General features: G+C 36.3%; 1 protein-coding gene across 5 annotated transcripts in view; it reads left to right on the top strand.

Annotated features, from left to right (window-relative positions):
* Nucleotides 1-27380, top strand: part of LOC127874137 (cAMP-dependent protein kinase catalytic subunit alpha) — a 112419-nt gene that overhangs the window by 5504 nt on the left and 79535 nt on the right. Inside the window, exons 1-2 of one of the 5 annotated variants that reach the window (XM_052418324.1) lie at nt 9657-9744; nt 15772-16382. The exons of 2 other annotated variants lie outside the window; for them this stretch is intronic. In XM_052418324.1, coding sequence (XP_052274284.1) covers nt 16298-16382 — 85 coding nt within the window. In that variant the 5' untranslated portion in view covers nt 9657-9744; nt 15772-16297. Of the gene's footprint in view, nt 1-9656; nt 9836-15665; nt 16383-27380 lie in introns of those variants that run through there. 2 more of the 5 variants (XM_052418323.1, XM_052418322.1) reach the window with 2 other exon arrangements.

Genomic DNA, 27380 nt, shown 5'->3' with positions numbered 1-27380 from the left:
CTAAATATAGAAATAAATATACTAGACATCCCTTATTCTCGAAATAAATTGATTCAATTTAGGAGGATGGAAGAGTCCACTAGGCATAAATGGGTTAGTGTCATACAGCTGGTCCATCCACTTTTTACAGCTCTTCGGAACTATCCAACTAAATATTCTCAAATATAATACTGAACTAATTGAACGATATGGTATAAATGGAGCCTATGATTGAATGACATTTCGGTTTGAATATGAGCAGTTTTCTCCCTTAGACTGCTCACCCCAGCTTATCCTATATCTGGTACAGATTCCTTTAGGGCGATCCGAAAACTTACCATAATGTTTTATATAACATTGATATTGAATAACGAACGTTTAGGAGTATGAATATTTTTAATAACGAGTGCCAACTGCAAATTTTAAGTACAATATTTTTCGTATAAGTATGCCTCAGATGTACCGAATCGAAAGTTAAATATTGTTTGAGGTATTAATACGCTCCACACGTTATTAAATCTAGTCTGACATTAAACAGCTCAGTATGATATATGGTATATGCATAATGTGAGCCGCGTTCTGGGAAAACTGGGCTTAATGCATGTGCGTAAAGTGTCATCCCAGATTAGCCTGTGCAGTCCGCACAGGCTAATCAGGGACGACACTTTCCGCCTAAACGTGATTTTCGGTAAGAAGGGAATTCCTTGAAACTAAAAATACCATGAAAGCGAAAAGTGTCGTTCCTGATTAGCCTGTGCAGACTGCACAGGTTAATCTGTTACGACACTTTACGCACATGCATTAAGTCTAGTTTTCTCAGAACGCGGCTCATATGTAACGACCAACAAATATGTTGCCTCACTAAATTAATAGAAAGTTTTTCCGGTCTTGAGTAAGATCGATTTTTTATACACGGGGTGAATTAAAAACACAAAACTATATTTCGCGCCATAAGTTTCCTGTTACCATATAATCATGCTAAGTGCATAATTAATACGACATAACACAAGAAACGACTGCATCAGTCCACATCCCAACACCCCAGCGGCCGCCACTTCCCTCCAACCCTGCGCCCGCCACACTCATACACGCTGCACCTGCCACTCCCCTTTACCCCTGCACCGCAACTTCACTCCACCCTTGCACCCGTCACTTCACTCTACCACTGCATCCGCTACTTCACTCCACCCTTGCATCCGCCACACTCCTTCACCCTGCACTCGCCACTTCACTCCAACCTGAACCCGCCACTTCACTCCACCCGGCACCATGTGAATGCACAAACTGCACATTCGTAAACTGTCAAGGACCTGCGTTAACAATAAAAAAAAAACATCTGCATATCCGAGACAAAAGTGTTGCTTTGTCTTCGCTTATACATTTGCACTTATGGTACACCATTGCATGAACGGTTTCTTTTAGTGTATCTTGTTTGTAGTTATCTTATACGATACGAACCAACTGGAGCACCGATAATAATAATAAAACAATTGCACATGAAAGATATGACAGATTGCAACGTGTTTCTTAGGATACATGAAGATATCTTTTTGCAGAAATGGTTTAGTCTAAATCATCCGTATTTGGCTTGATTGTGCAAGAAACAGTAGAATAACAAGTGCACATCACATGTTTAACTCTTTCAATGCTGGAACCGAATTTTGAACGGAACGTGGCGTCTCATCAGGATCCAAACTGTTTGCTATTTTTATAGTATTCTTTGAAAAAATGAAGAAAATGCTTATTTTAGAAATTCAGCAGACGACATTTTAGCGACGACTAATTTCCCAGCATGCAAAGGGTTAACATTTTCCGCCACAAAATTACACCAGCTTACACGTACAATACAATTTTGCGATGTGCAGGTATGGTTTAATTAAGTTTTAGTCTTGGATAGATACTAAACATCGTGTTCTCTGGCCAGGTAAATTGTTTACGCGTACAATAAATACGTCTCGCGCTCGTTTCAGAATTAGCTATCTTGTTTATGGAAGAAACAAATAATACACTGACTCATTTTCTGAACTAGAAACCTCTGTGGACGATGAGCAAGAAGAACCTATCGGCACTGACGAGATAATTTATCGCGTTATTTTCTAAATATATTATGGTAAATGTGTAGCCAATAAAAATTTGGAAGCTTATGTAAAGAAGAAGCAGTTGTTGATATTTGGCGTTCAAAATACCATTTGCATCGCCATTTACCGGATTTATTTAAATGTCTGTAATTATGAAAACATTGTATTGATATGTTTCAAAATCGTCCGAGATATCATTAGGGTTAATCACAAAGTTACATCGAGAATGAGAAAAAAATGCAACCTATGAGATGTTCACAAGAAAAATGTTGACGAAGAACGTTGGACAAAGGTGACCACAAAAGGTCCACGTTGAGCTCAGGAGAAAAAAAGTAGGAACGAGAAGAAAGAGAATGAGAAGATAAAATTTATGACAGTCATAATATAATTATCGTAATTATGTACATTACATATGATTCCTTAATTTAGAGATTATGGTTTCCTGCATAGCTCATTTATGCCTAGCTTCTACAAAAAGGCCTTTGCAATCAGCGTATACCCAGATCAGACGCCGCATGATGCGGCGTCTCATCAGGGTCTGCGCTGTTTGCTTAAAGGAATTTCTGTAAGAAATATTCTAAATATAGAAATAAATATACTAGACATCCTAATTTTGGAAATAAATTGATTCCATTTAGAAGGATGAGAGAGTCCACTAGGCTTAAATGGGTTTAGAGTGGCCTTTACGTCCCACAAGTACAGTTTCGTTGTTTACCGTTTATATGGGTTGATACCATGTAGCTATGTTCATGGCAACCTTCACTTTTCGCACCGGGAAGTGATGTGGAAAATTGTTCGTTGCTTTGCCAGAGGTTGAATTTACGTTTCTAAAAATAGAAGCACTCGCGGAATATAACGCTGGGTGTGTCCTGATGAAAAAACTAAACGGATCGCAAAGTGTTTTCGCAATATTACTAACATACTTAATAAATGTTCTAGGGTTGGGATTTAGTTAGGGTAGATTGGGTTTCCCAGGCGTTATTTTGTGTCTGAAATCAGGTTGGGTAAAGCTGACATGCACGTTAACAAATCTATACAAATATTACAGGGACACTGGACTTTGCGAACTTCGTTGGCGTAAAAGATTAACGCGTTCCTTGGCGTGTAACTGTCGTGTTATTTGGACTGTTGACAAGTGTAAGCGCAGTTCTGTTTCCCGTTAACCCATTTATGCCTAGCTTCTAGAAAAAAGGCCTTTGCAAACAGCGTATACCCAGATCAGACGCCGCATGATGCGGCGTCTCATCACGGTCTGCGCTGTTTGCTTTAAGGAATTTCTGTAAGAAATATTCTAAATATAGAAATAAATATACTAGACATCCCTAATTTTGGAAATAAATTGATTCAATTTAGAAGGATGGAATAGTCCACTAGGCATAAATGGGTTAAAGGGGCCTTTTCACAGATTTTGGCATTTTTTAACTTATTCATTAAATGCTTTATATCGATAAATGTAAACATTGGATCGTAAAAGCTACAGTAAAAAATCAAGAATAAAATTAAAAAAAGAAAAAGAACATTGCCCGGACCAGGTTTCGAACCAGTGACCCCTGGAGTCCTGCCAGAGTCCTGAAGTAAAACGCTTTAGCCTACTGAGCTATTCCGCCGAGTACATATACTTGAAGTATTTTATACCTTATATAAGCAATCTTCGTAGTTTCACAAAATTTAACGACAAAAACAGAACTCTCCAAATTATTCAATCGTTTCGCGTTGCAACGCTTTATAATTTTTAGGTTTTAAAATCGTCAAAAGATGCATATAAAGGCTATATTAGACCATGGTAAATGTTCAGTATTACTGTTTTCTCACAAATATCATAACTAAAACGAAAATTTGCGAATCTGAAACAACTTTTTTCAATTTTGTCAATTTACCAAAGCGTGAAAAGATCCCTTTAAGCGCAGTTATATTTCCCGTAATGTCAGCGTGGCAAGCTGGATAAATGGCGGCGATAAAGTCATTTAAGATTTTTCGTATCAGGTCGTTTCCGAATAAAAAGTTTGATACCTTGGTGTAAGCATGTTGCAGAGGATGTGCGAGGTGCTAAAAACGGTGCCAGTTCCTTTAACCCATTTAAGCCTAGTGGACTCTCCCATCCTTCTAAATTGGATCAATTTATTTCCCAAATAAGAGATGTCTAGTATATTTATTTCTATATTTATATTATTTATTAAAGAAATTCCTATAAGCAAACGGCGCAGACCCAGATAAGACGCCGCATCATGCGGCGTCTCATCTGGGTCTACGCTGTTTGCAAAGGCCTTTTTTCTGGACGCTAGGCATAAATGTGTTGTCCATAAGAACTAAGAATCTTCGGTTCAAATGCATTTTCCTACACGCATAAAGAAGTGTCGTTTGTTGAACCTCGTCAAAGGATCCAACGTCCACGCAGATATTTGACTGGTCCAGAGCCTATTATTTATAGTAAAATTCCTGCACCCCCTACCCCGAACAATACACCAGTTTTTATGATAGAAAAGGTTTTCTAGCGTCTATTATTGGTTTAAGTTAGTATGTTAGTTTTAATTTATTTTAAATGTTGACGGTAATGACATAAGTCGTACGTATGGTACGTACGTACGCAACTATGTGAATCGTAAATAATGCTCGATTGGTCATTGTCGGCTCGGGTAGTACTTAAATATACCCCGGGTACTCTTAAGTATTCTTACATGTACCCCGGGTACTGTAAATATACTTTCACGTACCCGGTCGATATTAGGCTGTACCCGAGTTGCATTCAAGCCCAAAATCCGATGTCGTAAAACGCGCTACCGATTACCGTAAAACGATATTGTTTATCTTAAACAAACTTTTCTTTTAAAAAACTGCATGATTTTTTAGTATGAGTTTCGGTAATATAGAGGTCATTTAACAGAAAATTTGACATACATGTGCACACAATTAATTTAAATAATAATAATAGCCGACAACAACCTATTTAGCGTTAAAATTTCCGGGTACGTTTTAGTTTATTTACCGTACCCGGGGTACATGTAAGTATACTTAAGAGTACCCGGGGTACATGTTAGTAGTACCCGAGCCGACAATGACTAATCGAGGGTACATAATGGGCGTTAAGTCTATAAACTACGAAACGACAAAAAGAAGTAAAACGTCAATTGATTTCATATATATTAATATTAAATGGAACAACAGTAAATGTATTTTAAACGTTTGATGTGTGTTTGATGTATCAAAAAGGTGTAACACAGTAATCGGGGAAGGTATATGATAACAACTAAGGTAGTATAGGTCGGGTCGGGTCGGGTCATATTATCAACAAGACTGTGTGTTACATCATGTAAGTCGCACTTATCACGTGGAGCCGAATGTATTTCGAAAATCTACCTGGCTGTCGTTTTAATTACAAAACAAATATTTCTTTATCAACGAAAACTGCCGTCTATTTATATTATATTGGGATAAGATTGTATTCTTAAAGGTATTAAAAGTAGGCTAAGGTATAAGTTGAAAAATAAACTGGCGAGTTTTCATTTAAATGGGATTATATTTGTGTAAATATTTGCACGTGCATTTTTCAACAAAACAAAAGCTTTTACGCGTCTTAAAGCAATCTTTTTACGGTTTGGTTAATTGACAAAATTGAAAAAAGTTGTTTCAGTTTCGCAAATTTTCGTTTTCGTTATGATATTTGTGAGGAAACAGTATTACTGAACATTTACCATAGTCCAATATAGCCATTATTTGTATCTTTTGACGATTTGAAAACCTAAAAATTATAAAGCGTTGCAACGCGAAACGATTGAATAATTTGGAGAGTTCGTTTGTTGTCGTTTAAATTCACGAAACTACGAAGATTGCTTATACAAGGTATAAAATACTAAGCCTGTGTTTACTCGGCGGAACAGCCGAGACGGCTAATGTGTTTTTACTTCAGACTAATTTCAGGACTCCGGGGGTCACTGGTTCGAGCCCTGGTACCGGCTCCTTTTTTTCAATTTTATTCTTTTTTTTTTACTGGAGCTTTTAAGATCCAATGTTTACATTTATCAATATAAAGCATTTAATGACAAACTTCAAAATATGCCAAAATCTGTGAAAAGGTTTTAACCCATTTATGCCTAGTGGACTCTCCCATCCTTCTAATTTGGATAAATTTATTTCCACAAATAGGGATGTATAGTATATTTATTTCTATATTTAGAATATTTCTATCATAAATTTCTTTAAGCAAACAGCGCAGACCCTGATGAGACGCCGCATTATGCGGCGTCTCATCTGGCTCTACGCTTTTTGCCAAGGCCTTTTTTCTAGACGCTAGGCATAAATGGGTTAATTATCTCTGTATTATTTTGTTATTAGATCGGATGGCTTTAGTCATCATATGCATAAGCCATTACTTTAATGTCACTATATCATCGGTCGCTAGACCGTAAAGTTGTTTCCTCTCTTTGCTTTTCAGCGATTAAATCGACATGTTTTCTTCATGTTCTATTCAGACTTAAGATCAATATTTTTTTTTGTTTTTCCAGTCTGAAATATTCAATTATAAAATCGACACGGCGTTTCTTCCCTCTTTACTTTTCAAGAATTAGGACGCATTACTGTGTCTTCTCTCTTGACTTTTCAGCCATTAGATTGAATTGTTGTTTCTTCTTTCTGTATTTTTCAGGAATTAGATCGACATGTTGTTTTTCGTCTCTCTTAACTATTCGAGAATAAGTACGCAATGCTGTTTCTTTTATCTTTACTTTTCAGCCATTAGGTCGCATTGTTGTTTCTTCTCTCTGTACTTCTCGGGAATTAGATCGACATGTTTTTTTCTCTCACTGCATTACACACATATTATATAACACGTTTGAGTCATTAAATTAAATACATGCGTGTGTTACATGTACTATAAACGCGTGTAAGTTATGAATTGCCGTGAAATTATAGAAAAATATATCGTTGACTATATATGTTGTTGTAAATGATAATGATTGTGTTATGGTTGATGGGGATGTTTTCGTTATTTCTTCTAGTCGTCGTTAAACACGCCATTAAATTGCGTTTATCTCGATTTCTATCAGAATATATATAGCTTGAAGCATGCATTGATATGCTCAGCACTTTATCACCTCAAAAATTCCCTTTAAAATAAACTTATCATCTTGACACAATAAACCGACAGATTGCGTTGTTATAAATAGCATTCGCAAGTTCGCCAATATAAGCCAGCGACCAAAATAGAACAACCTTTGTTTGTGAAATGCTAATACCACTGGGGGCTGACGAGGTCAAATCGTAGTCCGTTTCGCTACGACGTCGGGTATAGGTTTTACTACGAAAACATTGTGTAAATACACTACTTAATCAGGCGAGTTTCATCTTTTCTGGTGTTTATGGATTAGAGAACGGAACATCCAGTAATAGTAGGTACTTATTTTCAATAACAAACTAATAACAAATACGCTTAATTGCAACCTTTAAGTTTATTTTAAGCTAAAATCGAAATATTTTGATTTGAAGCAATGCATAAGGTGGTTATTCTGTTAAAATAGCTAATTACGGTTACTTAAATAAAATAAAACTACATGTTACTTTGATTCAGTGTACATTACACATTTTAAAGTGCAAAACAGGTTACGAACATATTTTTTAATTATTCAAATGCTTTCTTTCGAAGGAAATTACAAGTCACTTTATGTATAGGTTTCGCACAGAGTAGGTATTGGTTGCGCAACGAAGTACAAATATAATGTATAGGTTGCTCAACGAAGTTTCTGTATACATTTCAGGACAAATCACATGCAGTTTGCAGTTACTGCAGACTGCCATTTCCCAGTGCAAAAGATGCCGTGCTTCACTGTGCGCATGAACATCCAAACGAAAAGGTTGAACCCGGTGAAAGCCGGTAGTCCCGGCAGAGTCCTGGTATACCGTCACTACGCCGGCACTCACCGGGACTATACCGGCATCAGACCCCGGCAGAGCTGCGGCAACGCCCCGGTTTAACCGGGGACAACCGGGACTCCACCGGGAAAGTATTCAAATGTTTCATACCGGTTGTTCCCGATACAGTCCCGGTTGTTCCCGGTGCCAAGCCGGTCGTTGCCGGTCCTACCCGGTGACTCCCGGTTCATCCCGGAGGTATTAAACATTTTAATACTCCCGGTGGAGCCCCGGTTGTCCCCGGTCGTCCACGGTTCATCCCGGTGGAGCACCGGTTCATCCCGGTAGGGCCCCCGGTTCAACCCGGTAGATGCCTGATCACGCACTGGGGCTCCGCCGGCATCATAGTGAGACTGGGCCTTAACCGCATTGTAACACGAGGTAAATTTACCGGCTGTCATGTACGCAGTAAACAATAGCCTGTGACAGAACCCACTGCCACACCTTTACAACAATATATTGGTTATGCAATTGCGGATTTGTGCCATTGGGGTCCTACTTTCCACACCTTACGGCTGTTACAGGTGTGGATTTTACAGGTAAAATCATGTATACGAACATGAAATTCATCTCAAAATTAGTTGACGATAACCGATTTTCAAGAAAATCGCTTTGATATATACAATGTAAAAATCAAATTCCGTATGAGATACATAATGATCGAAGTTGGGACATGGGATTTACTTTGACATAAGCAGAGTTTTGAGATAAGCGAGTTGGGGATAACGAGAATCGAATGTTATTTGATAAAGAGTACCGTATGCTGAAAACCTATCGTCGGTCTGTATCAAAATGAACGTATAAGGGATTGCCACGAGGTAAAGATGCGTCATTTTTATTGAGACCGACGACATTAGGTTATCGACTCTCAACTGTCATCTTATATTATATGGATTTTCGAGTTTAATCGTTTCATTTGGCCTAGTCGTGAATTTAATTATATCATGCGCAATAATGTGCAATACAATGTCGACTGTGCGCTTCGAATCATGTTGTGCCGTTGTTACTACCTCTTCCTCAAAGGAAACATCCAGCCACTCCATGACTCTGTATTAACTTTTTTTTTCTTCATTTTGCCTTCGAGAGATAACCAATACGTCTTCTGTGAGAAACGCATACACGCTAAAGCGTTGTCGTAGCGAGGCTTATACGTATACTGTCAGAGACATGATCATGCCTAATAATAATATTTAGCCTTTATTTCTGATAACTGAGTCACCCCACACATTTCTAAACACACCAGTGGCTTAACGATACATAGATCAATATGGAAATTGTAAAATTGTGTCAATTAAACACAGTTGTAAACCTTAATTGCATTTTTAAAAGTGAAACTTGACTTCGCTTTGAAAATCAGCGGTATATTTCATGTTTAACCGCATAAACCAGACAAATCTTGGATTATAATTTGATGTAACAAACCTATGAAATGTCATTATGCTTAAATTCAGAGTTTTGTTATTAGAAAAGCACGATCTTACATGTTTAAAACACAATTTTCGACTAATCCGTTCTCGATGTCATATGTTTTTAAACAATGTTTTCGTAGTAAAACATATACCCGACGTCGTAGCGAAACGGACTACGCTTTGACCTCGTCAGCCCCCAGTGAATACTCTGAGTGAAAATTCTTCGACTGACAAACAGGACCTAAACTTTAGATCGACACATGTTTACACACTGTCGATAAATACATGACTTTCTCGCATACTATGGTGTTTGGAAACTCGCCTTTATTGTAACAAAAGTGCCTTTATTTGGATACGCTGAACTGCAAGTGTAAAAAGTGGTGAAATCAATTTGAAATATTTTCGGATTATTGATGTTTGCGTTACAATGTGATAAGTAGTGTTCTTTCAGTTTGAAGAAGCGCGAGGGTTTGTGTTCGTATTCAGTCGATGTACAATCTGTTTAAACTAGCCTTTAATCTTAAATTTAACATATTGATGTATATTTTTCGTTTCAATACAAAACTTTTTGAGAACAATACAACGATAAACTTATGATTGGTTTGCAAACGTCTGTATAACTTCATTCGTGTATTTTCGAGGCATCAATTATATGTGATAAAAAGTTCAACAAGGAAATATTACAATTTAATTTAATGTATGTCTTTATTGTATTTAAAATTCTTCTTCCTCGTAAACTCACTAAACGCCAGCTATCAATGAACAGTTTTGAGAAAAAAATAAACACACCGAAATAAAGCAACACATGTTATTTTTAGCATGCACTTGAGATAATTTCAACTAATTTGTATATGTTTTTAAACTATTCGTTCGAACTAATGAAAACCTCGTTCTTAGCCGACAGTTAACACAAGTAACTTGTAAGAAAACCCATTGTGAACATTTACCGCTATATTTCATTGGTTTAGCTAAGTGAAATGCATGCGTTGAAAGTGCTCTTCCAGAATTAAGCGATTTAACGCGAGTTTAAAGAACCACTTAAAAAGAGATCCTACGTGAATGTGTATAAATATGCCATACATTGTCGATTGACTTCGTTTTTATCTTCTTAATTTCATAGTTATTCACGAATATGGTAATATGCCCCCTATAGCTACTATTAACATATATAAAGTGAAAAGGAAGCCTCGCAAAAACGCAAAATCATCGTTAGTTGAGTAAGCACTTTAACCCATGTATGCCTAGTGGACTCTCCCATCCTTCTAATTTTGATCAATTTATTTCCAAAATTAGGGATGTCTAGTATATTTATTTCTATATTTAGAATATTTCTTACATAAATTCCTTAAAGCAAACAGCGCAGGCCCTGATGAGACCCCGCATCATGCGTCTACGCTGTTTGCCAATGCCTTTTTTTTCTAGACGCTAGGCATAAATGGGTTAAGATTGCTCGGATGTCATGGTTATGCTAAAGTCTTTGCACGGTTTTCCATTGCTAGTGTCCTTTGTTTCTTTACGAGTGTCTGACCTTTGTTATCTTGTGTCTGACCTTTGTTTTCTATTGTCACCGTCCTTTGTATCAGTACGAGTTATTGGTGTTTGTTTTCCATATAGTTATTTTGTACACGTTACCGACAATTATTCACCAATAATTCTGCCAATTGTTTATGTTCAACTTATTAGATTGGCTTTCCATAAGTATTGCTGTTATGATGGTTTTTTAGCATAGGTGCGTTTACGCACCTATGCTTATGGTATATACCACATTTCGAAAATCCACATATATCGGTTGCCCTTTATGAAGCCTTACCTGATCAAAAATCAGACGAAATATCTATTTAATTTAGTATATGGTCATTCTTACAAAAAAAATTTGGAAACGTTTTTCTAACGTTTTCTTCCAAGAATATTGCTGACACCGTTTTTAGTGAATTTTTCTAAGACCGTTTTATGTCAAAAAATCTTCTTATAACCTGAAACAAATTTCGTTCGTAAAACAATTCTATCTGCACTATAAATCTCAATCTCCTACGCAGTGGCCTCCCTTATACTAGAAGTTACTGACCGGGCGAAGCAAGGGAAGTAACTGCTGTGAGGAGTTTCTTTACAAATCTGCATTTAGAAATCTGTTTTCAATACTTACCGGCACTTGTGTCTGTTCGTGCAACTTTACGCAGTTTGCCATAGTTAAAGTCATTTGTTTCCGCACAAGTTCATGACCTTCGTTTTCCAAAGTTTATGCCCGTTGATTCTGAACTGAACTGGTTTGATTTGAACTGACCTTTGTTTTCTATGCTTACATGCCTTTGTTTCTTTACAGTTAACTGACTCTTCTTTCTATTTTAGGGACCATATTTGTGGCATTTTCTCGCAGTTTATCATACACAACTTTATATCTTTTACTAAAAAGCTCAAAAAGCTAACCGAAACAAAATCAACAACTTATAAAACGACCAAAGCGAGATTGGAATAGGAGTTCTGATGATTAAGATTTTAGCATTGTAACTTCTCGGGCAATTTTGCTATTACATTTTAAATTTAAGTAAACGAGTCACGTGATGTTACAACTTTTAACGGAGAATGCATAGACTCTTTAAATTATTTCATAGTTTCGCATTAAAAACCCTTTATAAGTTTTACAAATTCAAACTGATTATTAGTAATAAACGAAAACGTATTCATAACATATCCAGAACGTAATGTTATTTCTCGCCCTTCAGTAGTACACTGTTCTTTGTGAGTGTTATTACTGTACCCAGGGAGAAGAAAACAAGTGAATTCGTTAATTTGTGCTTAGGCCACTTAAAGTACATTATAGTACATACTTGTCTTTTTACGCCTTTCTTTACACGCTATAAATGGTTGTGTCCATAAAATTCATAATGTTAGTGTCGTATGTACACACGGATACCTCGGCAGGACTATTTCACGTTTATTTTGTTTCCGATGTGTAATTTGTTTAGTTCTTTTTTCTAGTAATTACTCTTAATAAATATATAATGCATAAAACATAACATTTTTTTAATATAATGCATTGATTTTAAGTGACATTTACGATTTTCTAAGTGACACTTTTGATTATTCTACGGAGTTATATATGTTTGGGCCCTGGCAACGGCGTATCGCGGTGGTAGATGTCACGGTTATTCATTAACGTTAACGCCTGCCAACATTCCGCGTGTGATGGCTTCTCACAGCCTTAGCAATGTCGGGATCGAGGATACTGGAACGAATACTTTCTTGGCACGGGTATGCATTGGTTTAACTCTTTCAGTGCTGGAACCGAATTTTGAAGGCCTTTGCAAACAGTTTGGATCCAGATGAGACGCCACAAAACGTGGTGTCTCATCAGGATACAAACTGTTTGCTATTCTGATAGTTTTCTTTGAAAAAAATCGAAGAAAATGCTAATTTTAGAAATTCTGCAGACGACATTTTAGCAGACGAAAAATTTCCCAGCATGCAAAGGGTTAAGCGAAATAAAAGATGCTGCCTTGGTTTGTTTCATCTTTAATAGTTACGTTATTGTGTCCAATTTTATAATAACCCCTCATTGTTACATTAATACATGTGTCATTTAGCGCCATCATCACAATGTTAAAGCTCTTATTGAAAGGTTTCCTTATATGGCAATAGTGAACCCATGTGGACACCCTAAAAGTCGCGTGTTTTGTTTTCATGAAACTTACCAAGAACCTTTGTTCAAATTTTAACTCGGCTGAGTTCAACTATGGTTCAGGCCCATTGGAAAACATTTAATTTTGAACGTGGCGAAATCTTATTTCTATATACATTTACCAGTATTAAACCGTGAAAGGGACTCACTTATCCGAATAAAGTATGCTGCTGCATTAGTTAAACATGCCCAGTGGTTAGTTCTTATAGATGATACATCACAGATTATTGATAAGTTTAAAGCGAGATTATACGATTTTGTTAAATATTCATGAATGTATGAAAGTGTGTAAAAAACTTATTATACATAAATTTCAATATAAATTAAAATAGAAGTTAAGAGGAACATGTGTCGAAAATGCGAAATCAGCCAGATATCTAATTCTGAAATCGAAAATGTCTGTACAGTCGAATTCGCAAGCATGTATATCATGAATTTACAATGTGAATCTAAATTTAGTTTTACGGATAGTTTATAATTCCTGAATCGATATCTATTAATACGACACACGAACATTGACTTCGATCCTAATAAAAAGACGAATGCTTCGATTATTGTAGGAAAATATGTACGAAATATCTTCGTCACAATCGACTCGGGGCGCTAATTTGTCTTTGCTGCATTTTATGAAATTCGTCTTCAATATATACTTTTTCTTGCCTATTTTGTGTTATTGTAACATATTTGTAAAAATGTATTACAATTTAACACATACAAATCGTATAATCTCGCTTTAAGAAAATGGTTCAACCTTTAATCGCATATGGGTGTTGTTCACGTTCAGGTAAAAAGGGAAATCCATACTTTTCAGCTCTGTTACACCGTATATTTAAATAGTAAATAATAATCAATAATAAGATATCGGTCAATGGCTTGATTATAACAACTGTAAATACAAACGTATTTCAAATCGAAGTTTTACGTTTTGGCTCAGGTGTGTTTCGCTGTATTTGTCGCACTCATGTTAACTGAAAACTGTTTTGTAATAAAGCTAACGTATGCATCATAACGTACATTGACCGTATTGATGGATAGGGTGATCGAAGGTTACATTGTGATGCATTTCATGTTTACCGGTAATTGCGTTAAAAAAACAGGATGTTACATAAAGTCATCGAAGTACAAATGCGAAATTCGATGACTTAAAGCGTTGGAAAGAATTACTTGTCGCATTAATAGTGTTCGTGAGTCTCGAATGGATTCAATATTTGGATTTATCGAATGGTAATTGTTCTGTCAGATCTGTTTTTATAACTATGCATCTTAGTAAAATGCGTTCATTTGAAGCTAAGTTTTCCCATATATTTTAAATGGTTATTTCGGCCAAAAAAAAATTCAACGACACAAGTTTTGTGGATTTAAGAGATTTGTTCGTCGATATTGCAAACATTATATTTAAACATGCAAATATATCGCATGGCTGAACAAATATACAAAGTATTTTTGTTTATGAATAGTCTTGAGTCGAAAAATATACAAAATAAAGATTTTTTACGTTTTGCACATGCTATGCTGCGCTGCCAGTTTCAGCACAAAATGAGAACGTTGCTTTTTTGCAAGTACCGCCTTAATTTCGATGCCCAATTTAGTTTTTCTGTCTTGTTTTTTCAAGGCTCTTTGTTTATCAAAACGTAGTTTAAATATCCGTTTCGCGCTCTGATACTACTTGTAACCGAATAATATCGTTTTAATCCATTTATGCCTAACGTCTAGAAAAAGGCCTTTGCAAACAGAGTAGACCCAGATGAGACGCCGCATGATGCGGCGTCTCATCAGGGTCTACGCTGTTTGCTTAAAGGAATTTCTGTAAGAAATATTTTAAATAGATAAATAAATATACTTGACATCCCTAATTTTGGAAATAAATTGATACAATTAAGAAGGATGGGAGAGTCCACTAGGCATAAATGGAATATTTCTAACGATTGTCACACCTAACTAGTGTAGTTCTCTTAAAGGACCCTGTTCACAGATTGACGAATGTACAACTTTCCAAGATTTTCTCAAACATTCATATTAAAGAATAGGTTGAATAACGTTACGTTCTTAGAAAGATACATTAAAGTACCGTTTGTATTGAATTATTATCGATTTAAATTAAAACGTACACATTATCAATATGCAATGCAAAAAGCACTTATTTAGAATGTTTATGTTGTTTTCTTTAAAATAACTGACCATACGTAATTGATTTTAAAAGTTCCGGTTAATAATGCTCTGTTATTAGAATGTTTAGCATTGATTGTGTGGTTAAGACGTTAGTCTTTGGATTCACGATGTCCGGGAGCGAGTCCCGATGGTGTATATTTTCTGCGTCTAAAAATAAATATGTTACGGTTACGATTCTTGAACTTAAAAGTCTATTTTCCAAATGAAGATATTCTCTGTCGTATGCCCATATATTTGAACAAGTCACTTTAAAATGAAGCAAACTTATTCAATGTTTTCTATGCTCGCAAGGGTGTTTTCCTGTATTTTGCTATCCGCGAACATACCCGAGTTTTCACTACCGATAAATAAAACGTAATCATCTGGTGAACCTGCACACAACCAACCCATTAAATTAAGATAACGTAGATTGCGGTCTCATAGCGTACAATATTTCGCTATCATTTTGGTATAAATAGCGCGATTATTAGCACTACATTTGCGGCTTGTTGTGGCCGGAAAAAGCGAGTAGTTAGGAAGTATATGTACGCGAATATAAGCAGCTTTACTTTTTTTACAGCACAGCACTGTACTGTACTTCTGTTATTGGGCTAAAATTAGAAACTCTGAAAAAGCTATTAACTGAGTCCGCGATCTGAACAACTGTGATTTTCTACTCCGACTTCAGAGCTATACCTGCCGCTTTGGCATAGAGTAACTAAATATATAATCGCTGCTGGCAAAAAGTGTCTGGAGTGTTTCGGTGATTTCATTTCGGGGATATTACAAAACAAAGTTCAATGAGAAATACCGGATTGTGTACAGAAACAACAGAGACATAAACTGTTGGCTGATCGTTACAAGACGCTGCTTTCATGGACTCAACAATTTGGTGGCGTGCCAAAAAGATGGGTTTTTAATTTCTTAATTTCTTTGTAAATCATCATCAACAAACACACAACAAGAAGCGACGCAGGATTCGTCGGATTTGGAGTCGGGGGTTTATTGTTTTAGCGTGTATGTACTTTTCGTGAAGTGAGGTTTTGTGGAGTTTAAATATACGTTTGGGGATTTGGATACATTTTTTGGATTAACGACGTCCTAGAATGGCAAAAGAGCAAAAAAAGACACCTACTGTGACAGCAGAAAGCACGGAACCAACGCCTGAGCAGCTATTGGTGATGGAGTTTTGTAAGTAGTCCAGTACTTGTTTGTTCAATATATGGGGATTCATCATAATACATCAACTCTCATTTAACTCAAGAGTGTAATAAAACGTCATGAAATAGTTTTAGCTACGCTTCGTAGTTAATATAGTTGTGAACATAATAAGATTTCAGTCTTAACGTGTGGGTTTATTTCATTTTATCTCTGTTATAACAGTATTTCTTTAAAAACATTTCTTTGTGATAATATGAAATTCAAAAAGGAGATAAATGTGATTAATTTAAAATAGATTTGAGTGCATTTCGTCATGGAAGGATCTTGATTTCACGTGTTTAAGGAGCAGATCAACTCCTTAGCCTGTGAATAGTAAAGCTTGTCGCAGAATACGCCAAGATGACGCGTGTAGCATTCTGTATCAAATGATACATATGCCATAAAAGTGAACGTTGAATTGAAACAGCGGCACAGCTCCTGCACTTTTAAACGTAGGATAACACAAAAACACATATGCACAACTTTATATCACCAGGAACAATTCGTGCGAGTTTGAATGCTGTACTTTGAATTAGGTAGGATTAATTTGTCTGACAAGTTTGCGTCCACGGACATGCAAACGGACGAATGTAAATGGTGGATGCAGTATTACACCCTACTTCGTTGCTATGGGTTTAATTAAGGTGGTGATGTTTTGTATATTCATCTTGTTATGAAACTTATGAACATTCTCATATTTGTTTGAAAGTGTATATCAAAATTTGATTTTACTCCTAATGGTCGCATGTGTTACAGGAAGTTTGAACGTCTGGCAAATTCAGAGATTTTGGCATGTATTGTAGTTTGTCATTAAATGCTTTATATTGATCAATGTTAACATTGGATCTCAAAAGCTCCAGTACAAAAAGTAAAGTTAAAGAAAGAAAAAAAGTAACCATCAACTGTTTGCATTCTGTCCAACCAGTAAGTAAACCAATGAGAACAAAACTGATCCTGCACCCTGCCTTTACACAATGCAATACACACCGAAGTATCACAAAATATAACGACATCAACAGAACTCTCCAAATTATTCAATCGTTTCGCGTTGCAACGATTTATAATTTTCAAGTTTTTTAATCGTAAAAAATGTATTTAACGGATATTTTAGAGCATGGTAAATGTTCAGTTTTACTGCTCCTCGCAAATATCATAACTATAACGAAAATGTGCGATTCTAAAACACTTTTTACATTTTGTCAATTTACCAAAATGTTAATTAAAGGGATCTTTTCACGGTTTGGTAAATTGACAAAATTGAAAAAAGTTGTTTCAGATTCGCAAATTTTCGTTTAAGTTATGATATTTGTGAGGAAACAGTATTACTGAACATTTACCATAGTCCAATATAGCCATTATATGTATTACATATTAATGCTATTTTAGAGCATGGTAAATGTTCAGTATTACGATTTCCTCACAAATATCATAACTAAAACAAAAAATTGCGAATATGAAACAACTTTTTTCAATTTTGTCAATTTACCAAAACGTGAAAAGGCCCCTTCGTGTACAAGACCGATGGTGCATTTCTGTAATGTCCATATTAATTCTTACACAGCATTGATGTTGCATTTATATAATGCCCCTTTAAATTCGTACTCAACATAGATAATGCATTTTTGTTATGCCCCTTTACATTCGTACATAAAACATCGGTGGTAGTCTGTAACAGTCAACATATGGCTGATGCGACAGGGTTCATATTACGCTGTTCCGCACTAGGCTTAAATCGGTCTCTTCCGGTACTGAATCGCAAAACTGTTCTTTGTAAAAGCACTTAATGTTTGCTCATTTGTAATTCAAACTGAATTAACAGCCCTTCCAACGCCAACCAAGTATTTGCCCGTCTCGACCAATGAGACTGTTATGTTTGCACGGCAAATGTTGAGCTAATATTTGAATGTCCGTATGCGTTAAGTGCTCGGGGTAGTGTGATATGGACTAAGGAAGTTGACAACATTTCCTAACGTTATACTAGTATATATAAATAATAGTATACAGACTTCAATAACATAAACAGTAATACTACCAAAATTGTCTTCAAATATATAACAAAATTTCAGCACACGCTGTTCAGAAAGAAATGACACAGTAGCAAGGCATTCATTTGTTATCGAAATAAATACACAACAAAAATGTACGCATTATATACAGAGGGAAATTACTTAACCCATTTATGCCTAGTGGACTCACCCATCCTTCTAAATTAGATCAATTTATTTCCAAAATTAGGGATGTCTAGTATATTTATTTCTGTATTTAGAATATTTCTTACATAAATTCCTGTAAGCAAGCAGCGCAGACCCTTCTCGGTCTACGCTGTTTGCCAAGGCCTTTTTTCTAGACGCTAGGCATAAATGGGTTTACTAACAAATATTTCATACAGGAAATAAGCTCAACTTCAGCACACGTTTTATAGGGAAAAATAATAAAACTTTAGCACCGTTTACTCTTTTCGGAGAAAATGACACAACTCCAGCAATTAATTTCGGGGGAGGGGTGGGGGTAACTCAATTTTATCACATGTTTTAGAGGCTCTAAGAGGCTATACAGACAGATAGAGGCTGTACAGACAGATAGAGGCTGTACAGACATATTGAGACTGTACAGACAGATAGAGGCTGTGCAGACATATAGATGCTGTACAGACATATAGAGGCTGTACAGACAGAAAGAGGCTGTACGGACAGATAGAGGTTGTTCAGATAGATAGAGGCTGTACAGACATATAGATGCTGTACAGACATTATAGAGGCTGTACAGACAGATATAGGCTGTACATGTAAAAAGAGGATGTACAGACAGATAGAGGCTGTACAGACATATAGAGGCTGTACAGACAGATAGAGGCTGTACAGACAGATAGAGGCTGTACAGACAGATAAAGGCTGTACAGACAGATAAAGGCTGTACATACATATTGAGGTTGTTCAGACAGATAGAGGCTGTAAAGACAGAAAGAGGCTGTTCAGGCAAAAAGAGGATGTGCAGACAGATAGAGGTTGTACAGACAGATAGAGGCTGTAAAGACAGATAGAGACTGTACGGACAGATAGAGCCTGTACGGACAGATAGAGCCTGTACGGACATATAGAGGCTGTACGGACAGATAGGGGCTGTACGGACAGAAAGAGGCTACATAGACAGATTGAGGCTGTACAGACAGATAGTGGCTGTACAGACATATAGAGACTGTATAGACATATAGAGGCTGTACAGACAGATTAAAGGGGCCTTTTCACAGATTTTGGCATGTTTTGAAGTTTGTCATTAAATGCTTTATATTGATAAATGTTAACATTGGATCTTAAAGGCTCCAGTAAATCAAAGTACTGGCAGTACTGGTGTGACGATGCTTTTGAAGAGGATGGATATAAAACATCAATTTAAGTTTATCTATTTCACCACAATTGTGTATGTTGATACGAACATTTGGGTACGATAAAAAATTTGGGTGCGAAAATTTTGGGTACGAAAAAAAAATTGGTACGAAAATTTTTTTCGTACGAAACATTTTTGGTACGAAAAAAAGTTTAGGGGTACGGGGAAGTAGTACCCGTGGGTAACTTGACCCATTGAGCGAAACTGGGAGGCGGGTCACATTCTTGTTCATTAAGTATGGCAATACATTCATGATGATTCTCGAAAGTAGGTATGAGCACATAGCCGGACCATGTGAGCTCAATCGTATGAGCACTTGACTATCCGAGTTCGCCCACGAACATATGGATAAGTTAACTAATAGCGAAATGACCTTATACATGTATATGCTGAAATCTAACAATCGAACGAAATATCAAACATGGTATGTACACTTAGGTGGTTGTGTAATTTCTGTTAGAATATCGTATTTAATATGTAAATTTTAAATGATTGTGCCCGCACTTGAGTTTGTTGCCTTGTTTGAGTCTATACGCGCCTAGGCTGCACCCAGTGTGTGTATTTGTGTTTTTCCAAGGTAATGAGTTACCTCCGCGCTGAGGCTGCATAATGTTGGGACCCGGAGTGTGTCCAGCACTCCTACCTAATAAGATTAGATTGACGACAGTTGGGACGAATTTTGAATGATAGCTGCAATTTCCAGCTATTTGTTTTGTACTTAAATACTTTTTAATTTTCTTTATGGTCAAATACTGCGGGGGGGGGGGGGGGTGTGAGATTTTCCGGAAAAAAAAACTGTCAGGAATGGTGACCACAAAACATACAAAATATAACATTGCGCCGGGAGCGGGAATCGAACAGGTGTCGTAAAGGTGAAAAGGCGAACGTCCTTACCACTGCGCTAGCGGGACGGACAATTACGCAAGGCAATTTTGTTTTATCTATATATATCATAGCAGTGCAGCGTTTACAATTTGCAGGTTCGAAATCGTTCGCATTCTTTAGTTTTGTGATCACGTAAAATGTTAATTTTACGTGTTTTTATTCGCAATTTATTTACTAAATCGAGAACAAATATCAAACAAAATAGAGAAAATATATAGTTGTTTCATTGGTCCATAAAAATAAAATGGATGTAAAATTACTAATTTGAAATTAGCGTCAAATGCTGCGGGGGGAGGGTGAGATTTTCCGGAAAAAAAACAACTGTCAGGAATGGTGACCACAAAACATACAAAATATAACATTGCGCCGGGAGCGGGAATCGAACCGGTGTCGTAAAGGTGAAAAGGCGAACGTCCTTACCACTGCGCTAGCGGGACGGACAATCACGCAAGGCAATGTTGTTTTATCTATATATATCATAGCAGTGCGGCGTTTACAATTTGCAGGTTCGAAATCGTTCGCATTCTTTAGTTTTGTGATCACGTAAAATGTTAATTTTACATGTTTTTATTCGCAATTTATTTACTAAATCGAGAACAAATATCAAACAAAATAGAGAAAATATATAGTTGTTTCATTGGTCCATAAAAATAAAATGGATGTAAAATTACTAATTTGAAATTAACGTTCTGATACACTTATTGAATTTGTTTCCCCAGGATATGCTGTTCTATTAATATTTACCATTATCAACACGAACGACAACTCTGCTAGGAGAATGTTATCAATGAAAATCAACGAGCAATCTCCTACGCAGTGGCGAATGCCAAGGGAAGTAACTGAAAAATCGAGTTATCTCAATCGGACTGGCTCGGTCTTTTACATAGGTCGCCATTGTGAAGATTTTTTTTACTGGTTATCAAACCTTGGACGCTGCTGTTCCAGCATCGTCAAAAATCAAGAATAAAATTAAAAAAAGGAAATAAATGTAGCCGATACCAGGGCTCGAACCAGTAACCCCCGGAGTCCTGGAGTTAGTCTGAAGTAAAAACGCATTAGCCCTCTCGGCTATTGCGCCAATTATACACAGTTTATGTATTTTATACCTTATATAAGCAATCTTCGTAGTTTCGTAAAATTAAACGACAACAACAGAACTCTCCAAATTATTCAATCGTTTCGCGTTGCAACGCTTTATAATTTTAAGGTTTTCAAATCGTCAAAAGATACATATAATGGCTATATTGGACTATGGTAAATGTTCAGTAATACTGTTGTCTCACAAATATCATAACTAAAACGAAAATTTGCGAATCTGAAACAACTTTTTTCAATTTTGTCAATTTACCAAACCGTGAAAAGATCCCTTTAAGGTTGTGCAGACAGATAGAGGCTGTACAGAAGACTGTTTGAGGTACTTCAGTGTGTTCTTTATAAACACGAGAACTATGAACAAAACAAATAACGTATACAAACTCAACAAGTTTCCGGATATACAAAGATTGTACGCACTTAGGATTTAGGTATTAATTGTATGGGGTTAGCGGAGGAAAAGAAGGTCATTTGTGTTATGTCACCATTTTGATTGTAAATTATATTTGTATTGCAAGAAGGGATATCAAAACATAACAAACTTCACGGGGCTAAGATAATCAAACACCCAATGCTTCATCGTATAGATACGGAAGCGTATATGGTACACCCCAATATTATGGTCATGCCGGATTAGTTTATATCGACTTACTGTGAAATAACATGGTATGTCGTCATAGTTTTGTAGGTTTTTCCCTCTTAGTTTGAATCGCTAAAACGACATTAAGTTAAATTATGGACATAAATATTTCCGGCTTTTCCCGAAAAAATATTTGGTTGACATGATCTACATCGACAAATCAACATAATTTTTGACGCCATGCTCTTGTGAAAATGACTTGCCATCATAGTTTAAGTCGACACGAGTTATTTTTTACGCCATGACACCTTTTTCATATCATGCTGCATAGAATGTTGACATCATCACACAATCAGGGTGTACCATATACGCCCCCATACTTCCATATATAGAGATTGTAATTTGTATCTGACATGTGATGATATCGATATTGCCTGATTGCATTAATAGCCCGACAAAACAACGTCGTACAAATTTTCTGCTTGTTATCACCGCATTACTAGTATATTTTGGCAATGGACAATGACGTTGTATTATTGCGTTCATTTTTAAAAATCGCGTTGTATAAGCAAAACTGACACGTGCACAGTCTGGTCAGAAGAAACATGCACGTTATTAAGTCACGAATGGTTTCGTGGTCTCATTTGCGGACATTATGACCCCTCGTGAGAGTATTTGGTTGCAGACCGGTATGTCCGACGTCCCGTTTCCATACAACGCGGCCTCAAACTGAGGCTCAATGTCCTTTGGTCGTGACATTTTTAATGAAATGTAAACTTGAAACATTTTTTACTCCTTACCATTTTAAAGCATAGATAACGATATCTTTGTTTTGAGCTAGTTTTTAGAGGGTTACGAGAAAGAGGATACGACCTAGTCTATAAACGTAATTTATAACTTCCGTTCCTCGTTTTCATGTTACACGTGACCACCGTGCCTCCACGCCCTGTCGCATCTTGAGATAACAATAATGAATAAACAACACATGCATATGATATATAACATGTATATTTCCATCCTTCTTGAACTATTTAAACTGTTCGAAAAGGAACTCTTTATTTCAACAAATATAAATTACTAGTCATATGTATCATTGTCAATATGCAGTGAACGCGAATGATGCACCCGTACTTTTAAGGCGATAATGCATATCTATGTAGTGATTATATGGTCGATATTTGTTGACATTTTTGAACAAGCGGTACGTTTCTATTCAAATGAATGTACAATGATGTGAAATGCAAATTTTGATAATGAGAACTGAATAACCACATTTTATTGTGTATACTTTAATGAAACTATCTTTAATTATATGTTACTAAATAACCCATGTTTAATCGTATATAAAATTAAATGTACAAAAATGAGACTTTAATAAACTGTCAGTCAGTCAGTCAGTCAGTCAGTCAGTCAGTCAGTCAGTCAGTCAGTCAGTCAGTCAGTCAGTCAGTCAGTCAGTCAGTCAGTCAGTCAGTCAGTCAGTCAGTCAGTCAGGTCTGTATGTCTGTCGGTCAAACCGACCGACCGTCCGTCCGTCCGTCTTGCTGTCTGTCTGTCTGTCTGTTTTTCAGTCCGTACGTCCGTCTGTCAAAAGGGACATGATGTTTTACCCGATATTTGCACAAACCCCGTAGGAAACGAACTTAAATCCCCAATTCATGCACAAAAACTCCGGGAAATTATCTTTCATCACCTCTGAGATTTGACAACTAGAGTTAACCCATTTATGCCTAGTGGACTCTCCCATCCTTCTAAATTGGATCAATTTATTTCCAAAATTAGGGATGTCTAGTATATTTATTTCTATATTTAAAATATTTCTTACAGAAATGTCTTTAAGAAAACAGCGCAGACCCTGATGAGACGCCGCATCATGCGGCGTCTCATCTGGGTCTACGCTGTTTGCCAAGGCCTTTTGTCTAGACGCTAGGCATAAATGGGTTAAGGGACCCACCTTATCGTACAGGATTTGATTTCTAAATCAGATAAGAGAAAATCTAGATATTTCAGCGATAAAGGATTGAAACAATTGCTAGTATCGCTTGTTTATCAAACTTTTTGGTCTGTGTCCTTATTCAAAATGGGGTCAATATGATTTTAAAGGGACGTCTTCACATATGGTTAAAATGACAATTTACCATATTTTTGTAATATTTTTAATAACAACAACTGTTCTATGATCATTATTTGAAACGGGCAATATAATAAAATGTTACTAACGCTTAACAATTAAACGAGTTTTCGTTGATGAAGTAAAAAATTCGGCATCACGTGGAATGCTAATATATGTGTTATCCAATGCATTGAACCTTGTATCTACCCTTAAGTGTCAAGTGATCAATGCATTCGATTATGCACAAAAATATTCAAAATATGCCAATATCAGTGAACAAATCCCTTCAAATATTTACAAAATGAACGTTAACCCATTTATGCCTAGTGGACTCTCCTATCCTTCTAGAAATTGGCTCAATTTATTTCCAAAATTAGGGATGGCTAGCATATTTATTTCTATATTTAGAATATTTATTTCAGAAATTTCTTTAAGCAAACAGCGCAGACCCTGATGAAACGCCGCATCATGTGACGTCTCATCTGGGTCTACGCTGTTTGCCAGTGCCTTTTTTCTAGACGCTAGGCATAAATGGGTTAAGCTCCACCAGCAGAAAAGAAATATTTTTGTAACAATTGGCCATTGAGAAGGCATAACGAGATTTCTTTGCAATTTCGTTTACCTTGACGACATAAAACTGTTCGCAAGGTGATTAAGGTTTAAACTTGTAATTTGTGTTGTTCAATAAATAAATAAGTAGACTTAATTTAACAAATAAACGTTCATTTAACACCATAGTGACTGTAAAATTGTATGTTCGTTACTTGAAGCTGTTAAATACGTGAACTGTAAAGTTCATGTACCGGTATACACTTGAATGATGCCTGCTTATTTTGGTTCGGGGTCTATGGTTGACAATCTTGATTGGCATAGCGTGCATATTCGGCATTTGCAATATGCATGCAACGAGAATACCATATAATAGAATTCCAACACATAATAACCCGTCCCTGAGATGTGTGTGTGTCCATGAAGGTCACATAACCACAAACCGGAACTCCTGTTTTTAGGGTTACATGCAGTCAGTTTGATACTTAGCACACATTGTTGAGTGCATGCTGCCTAGGATTTGTAAAATACATTGCAAATGGTTAGTTTTGGTATCAACTTGAAGGTATATTTGTAAGCAATAAAAAATAAGCCATTTGTGTGCTCTACTTTTTGTGTTGATGGTTCCCGGCTTTGAAAGTAGGTCATACTATTTGAGCCCAAAAGGGTTGTCTGCACAGCTGTCAAAACCGGTTTGCCTATCCTAAGGTAAATATTTTGAGTTAGCACACATAGAATTTAATGACATGCATTTTTTCAAAAGATTATGCATTTATCTTTCCAAGGATGTATGATGATATAGTGGGTATGCGCTTGATCATGGTAAAAATTGATATCGAACTTCAACTATTTTATATGTAATATAGAAGGAATTAATTGCGCATGCGTAACCTGTAATATATAGTTGAAAGAAATATAACTCTGTAGGAAAGTTATTGTATTTTAAGTTATGTTCTCTCCCCTACTGCGACTCAAGACGTGCTTGATTCGTATTACTCGAGCTCCCCACAAAACCACCAAGCCGAGACCATTTACACGCAGTTACCGCTTGATATGACTCTAAGAATCTGGTTATAAGGACGTGTTTGACGGACGGGCGAAAATGTGCTATATGATTAATAAATTTAGTTAAATGAAACATTTTCAATATCAAGCTTGCGTGGAGAACTAGCTGTGGATTGTGTTTAGGAATATATGGGCCGTACTCTGTGAAAAAGAGGTTTAATGAATGTGCGTAAAGTGTTGCTCCAGATTAGCCTTTGCAGTCCGCACAGGCTAATCAGGGACGACACTGCATTCCGCACAGGCTAATCAGGGACGACACTTTCCGTTTTATGGATATTTTTCGCTTCAAGTAATTCTCTTCTTAGCAAAAAACCAGTTTAGGCGGACAGTGTCGTCCCTGATTATCCTGTGCGGACTGCATAGGCTAATCTGGGTCGACACTTAACGAACATGCATTAAACTCCTTTTTTAACAGAGCACGGCTCACATCAATGTTGTTTACATAGCCGAATTAAAAAAAGGGCTATTCGGGTCAAGGTAAAGGTCGATATTACTAAAGATCAATAAACGATGTTCACGAAATAACTTGAGATTATATTATGGTATTGCTTTGAAATTGTGTATTTTGTATAGCTCTTGTCTAGGTCCATGTCACTGTTTCCAAAGGTAAAATTAACTATTTCCATTCAGTTAACTTAAGTGTGGATGGACGTAGTGTGCTGATATTGTGTGCGGTTTGCATTTGCGGCTTGTGAATTATAGTGAAATCAGTGTTTCTTAAATTATTATATATTTCCAAGTAGCTTTTTGATTTTGTCAAAATGAACTTTTGTTTTATTAGCACAGTTTTTTTCACTAATCAAACATCGATTTAAAACAAGTTTAAAGTACATGTTCATATTTTGATGGTCCATTCACTTCAAGAATGTTCATGTTATTCGATAAACCCAATACAAATAACATTATGTCTTCCCTATTTTTCTTGGCATGTAACCTTATACAGACAGGTTTTGACGAGGAAAGGGAGATTACTTTTCAAAGTCTGGACCATGTGCAAAGGGAGGTAAAGGGCATTATGGTATAACCTTCGAAAATACATTAGCAACCTCCGCACAGATATTTGACTGGAACCAGAATAGCTTGACCAAATCCCTGCCTTCATAACCAACCACTTGATGATAGCCTAGCCACGCGGTACAATAATTGTATCGTTGTTACTTTTTATTTTGTTTAATTAAGGATTTTTTTATAATGAACCTAATTTATACACTATTTTCAAAATATCAAAGCAAATTATACTACTTTTCATAATATTATACTAAAAGCAAAAAATATAAAATCCTACCAAATCTGGTAGGATTTTCTTGTGATGGCAGAGATT

Source organism: Dreissena polymorpha, chromosome 3 (assembly GCF_020536995.1).
Source record: "Dreissena polymorpha isolate Duluth1 chromosome 3, UMN_Dpol_1.0, whole genome shotgun sequence".
In the NCBI taxonomy this organism is placed as follows: Eukaryota; Metazoa; Mollusca; class Bivalvia; order Myida; family Dreissenidae; genus Dreissena; species Dreissena polymorpha.
Note: the sequence above shows the minus strand (reverse complement) of the source record. Positions and strands in the feature narration are given on the sequence as shown.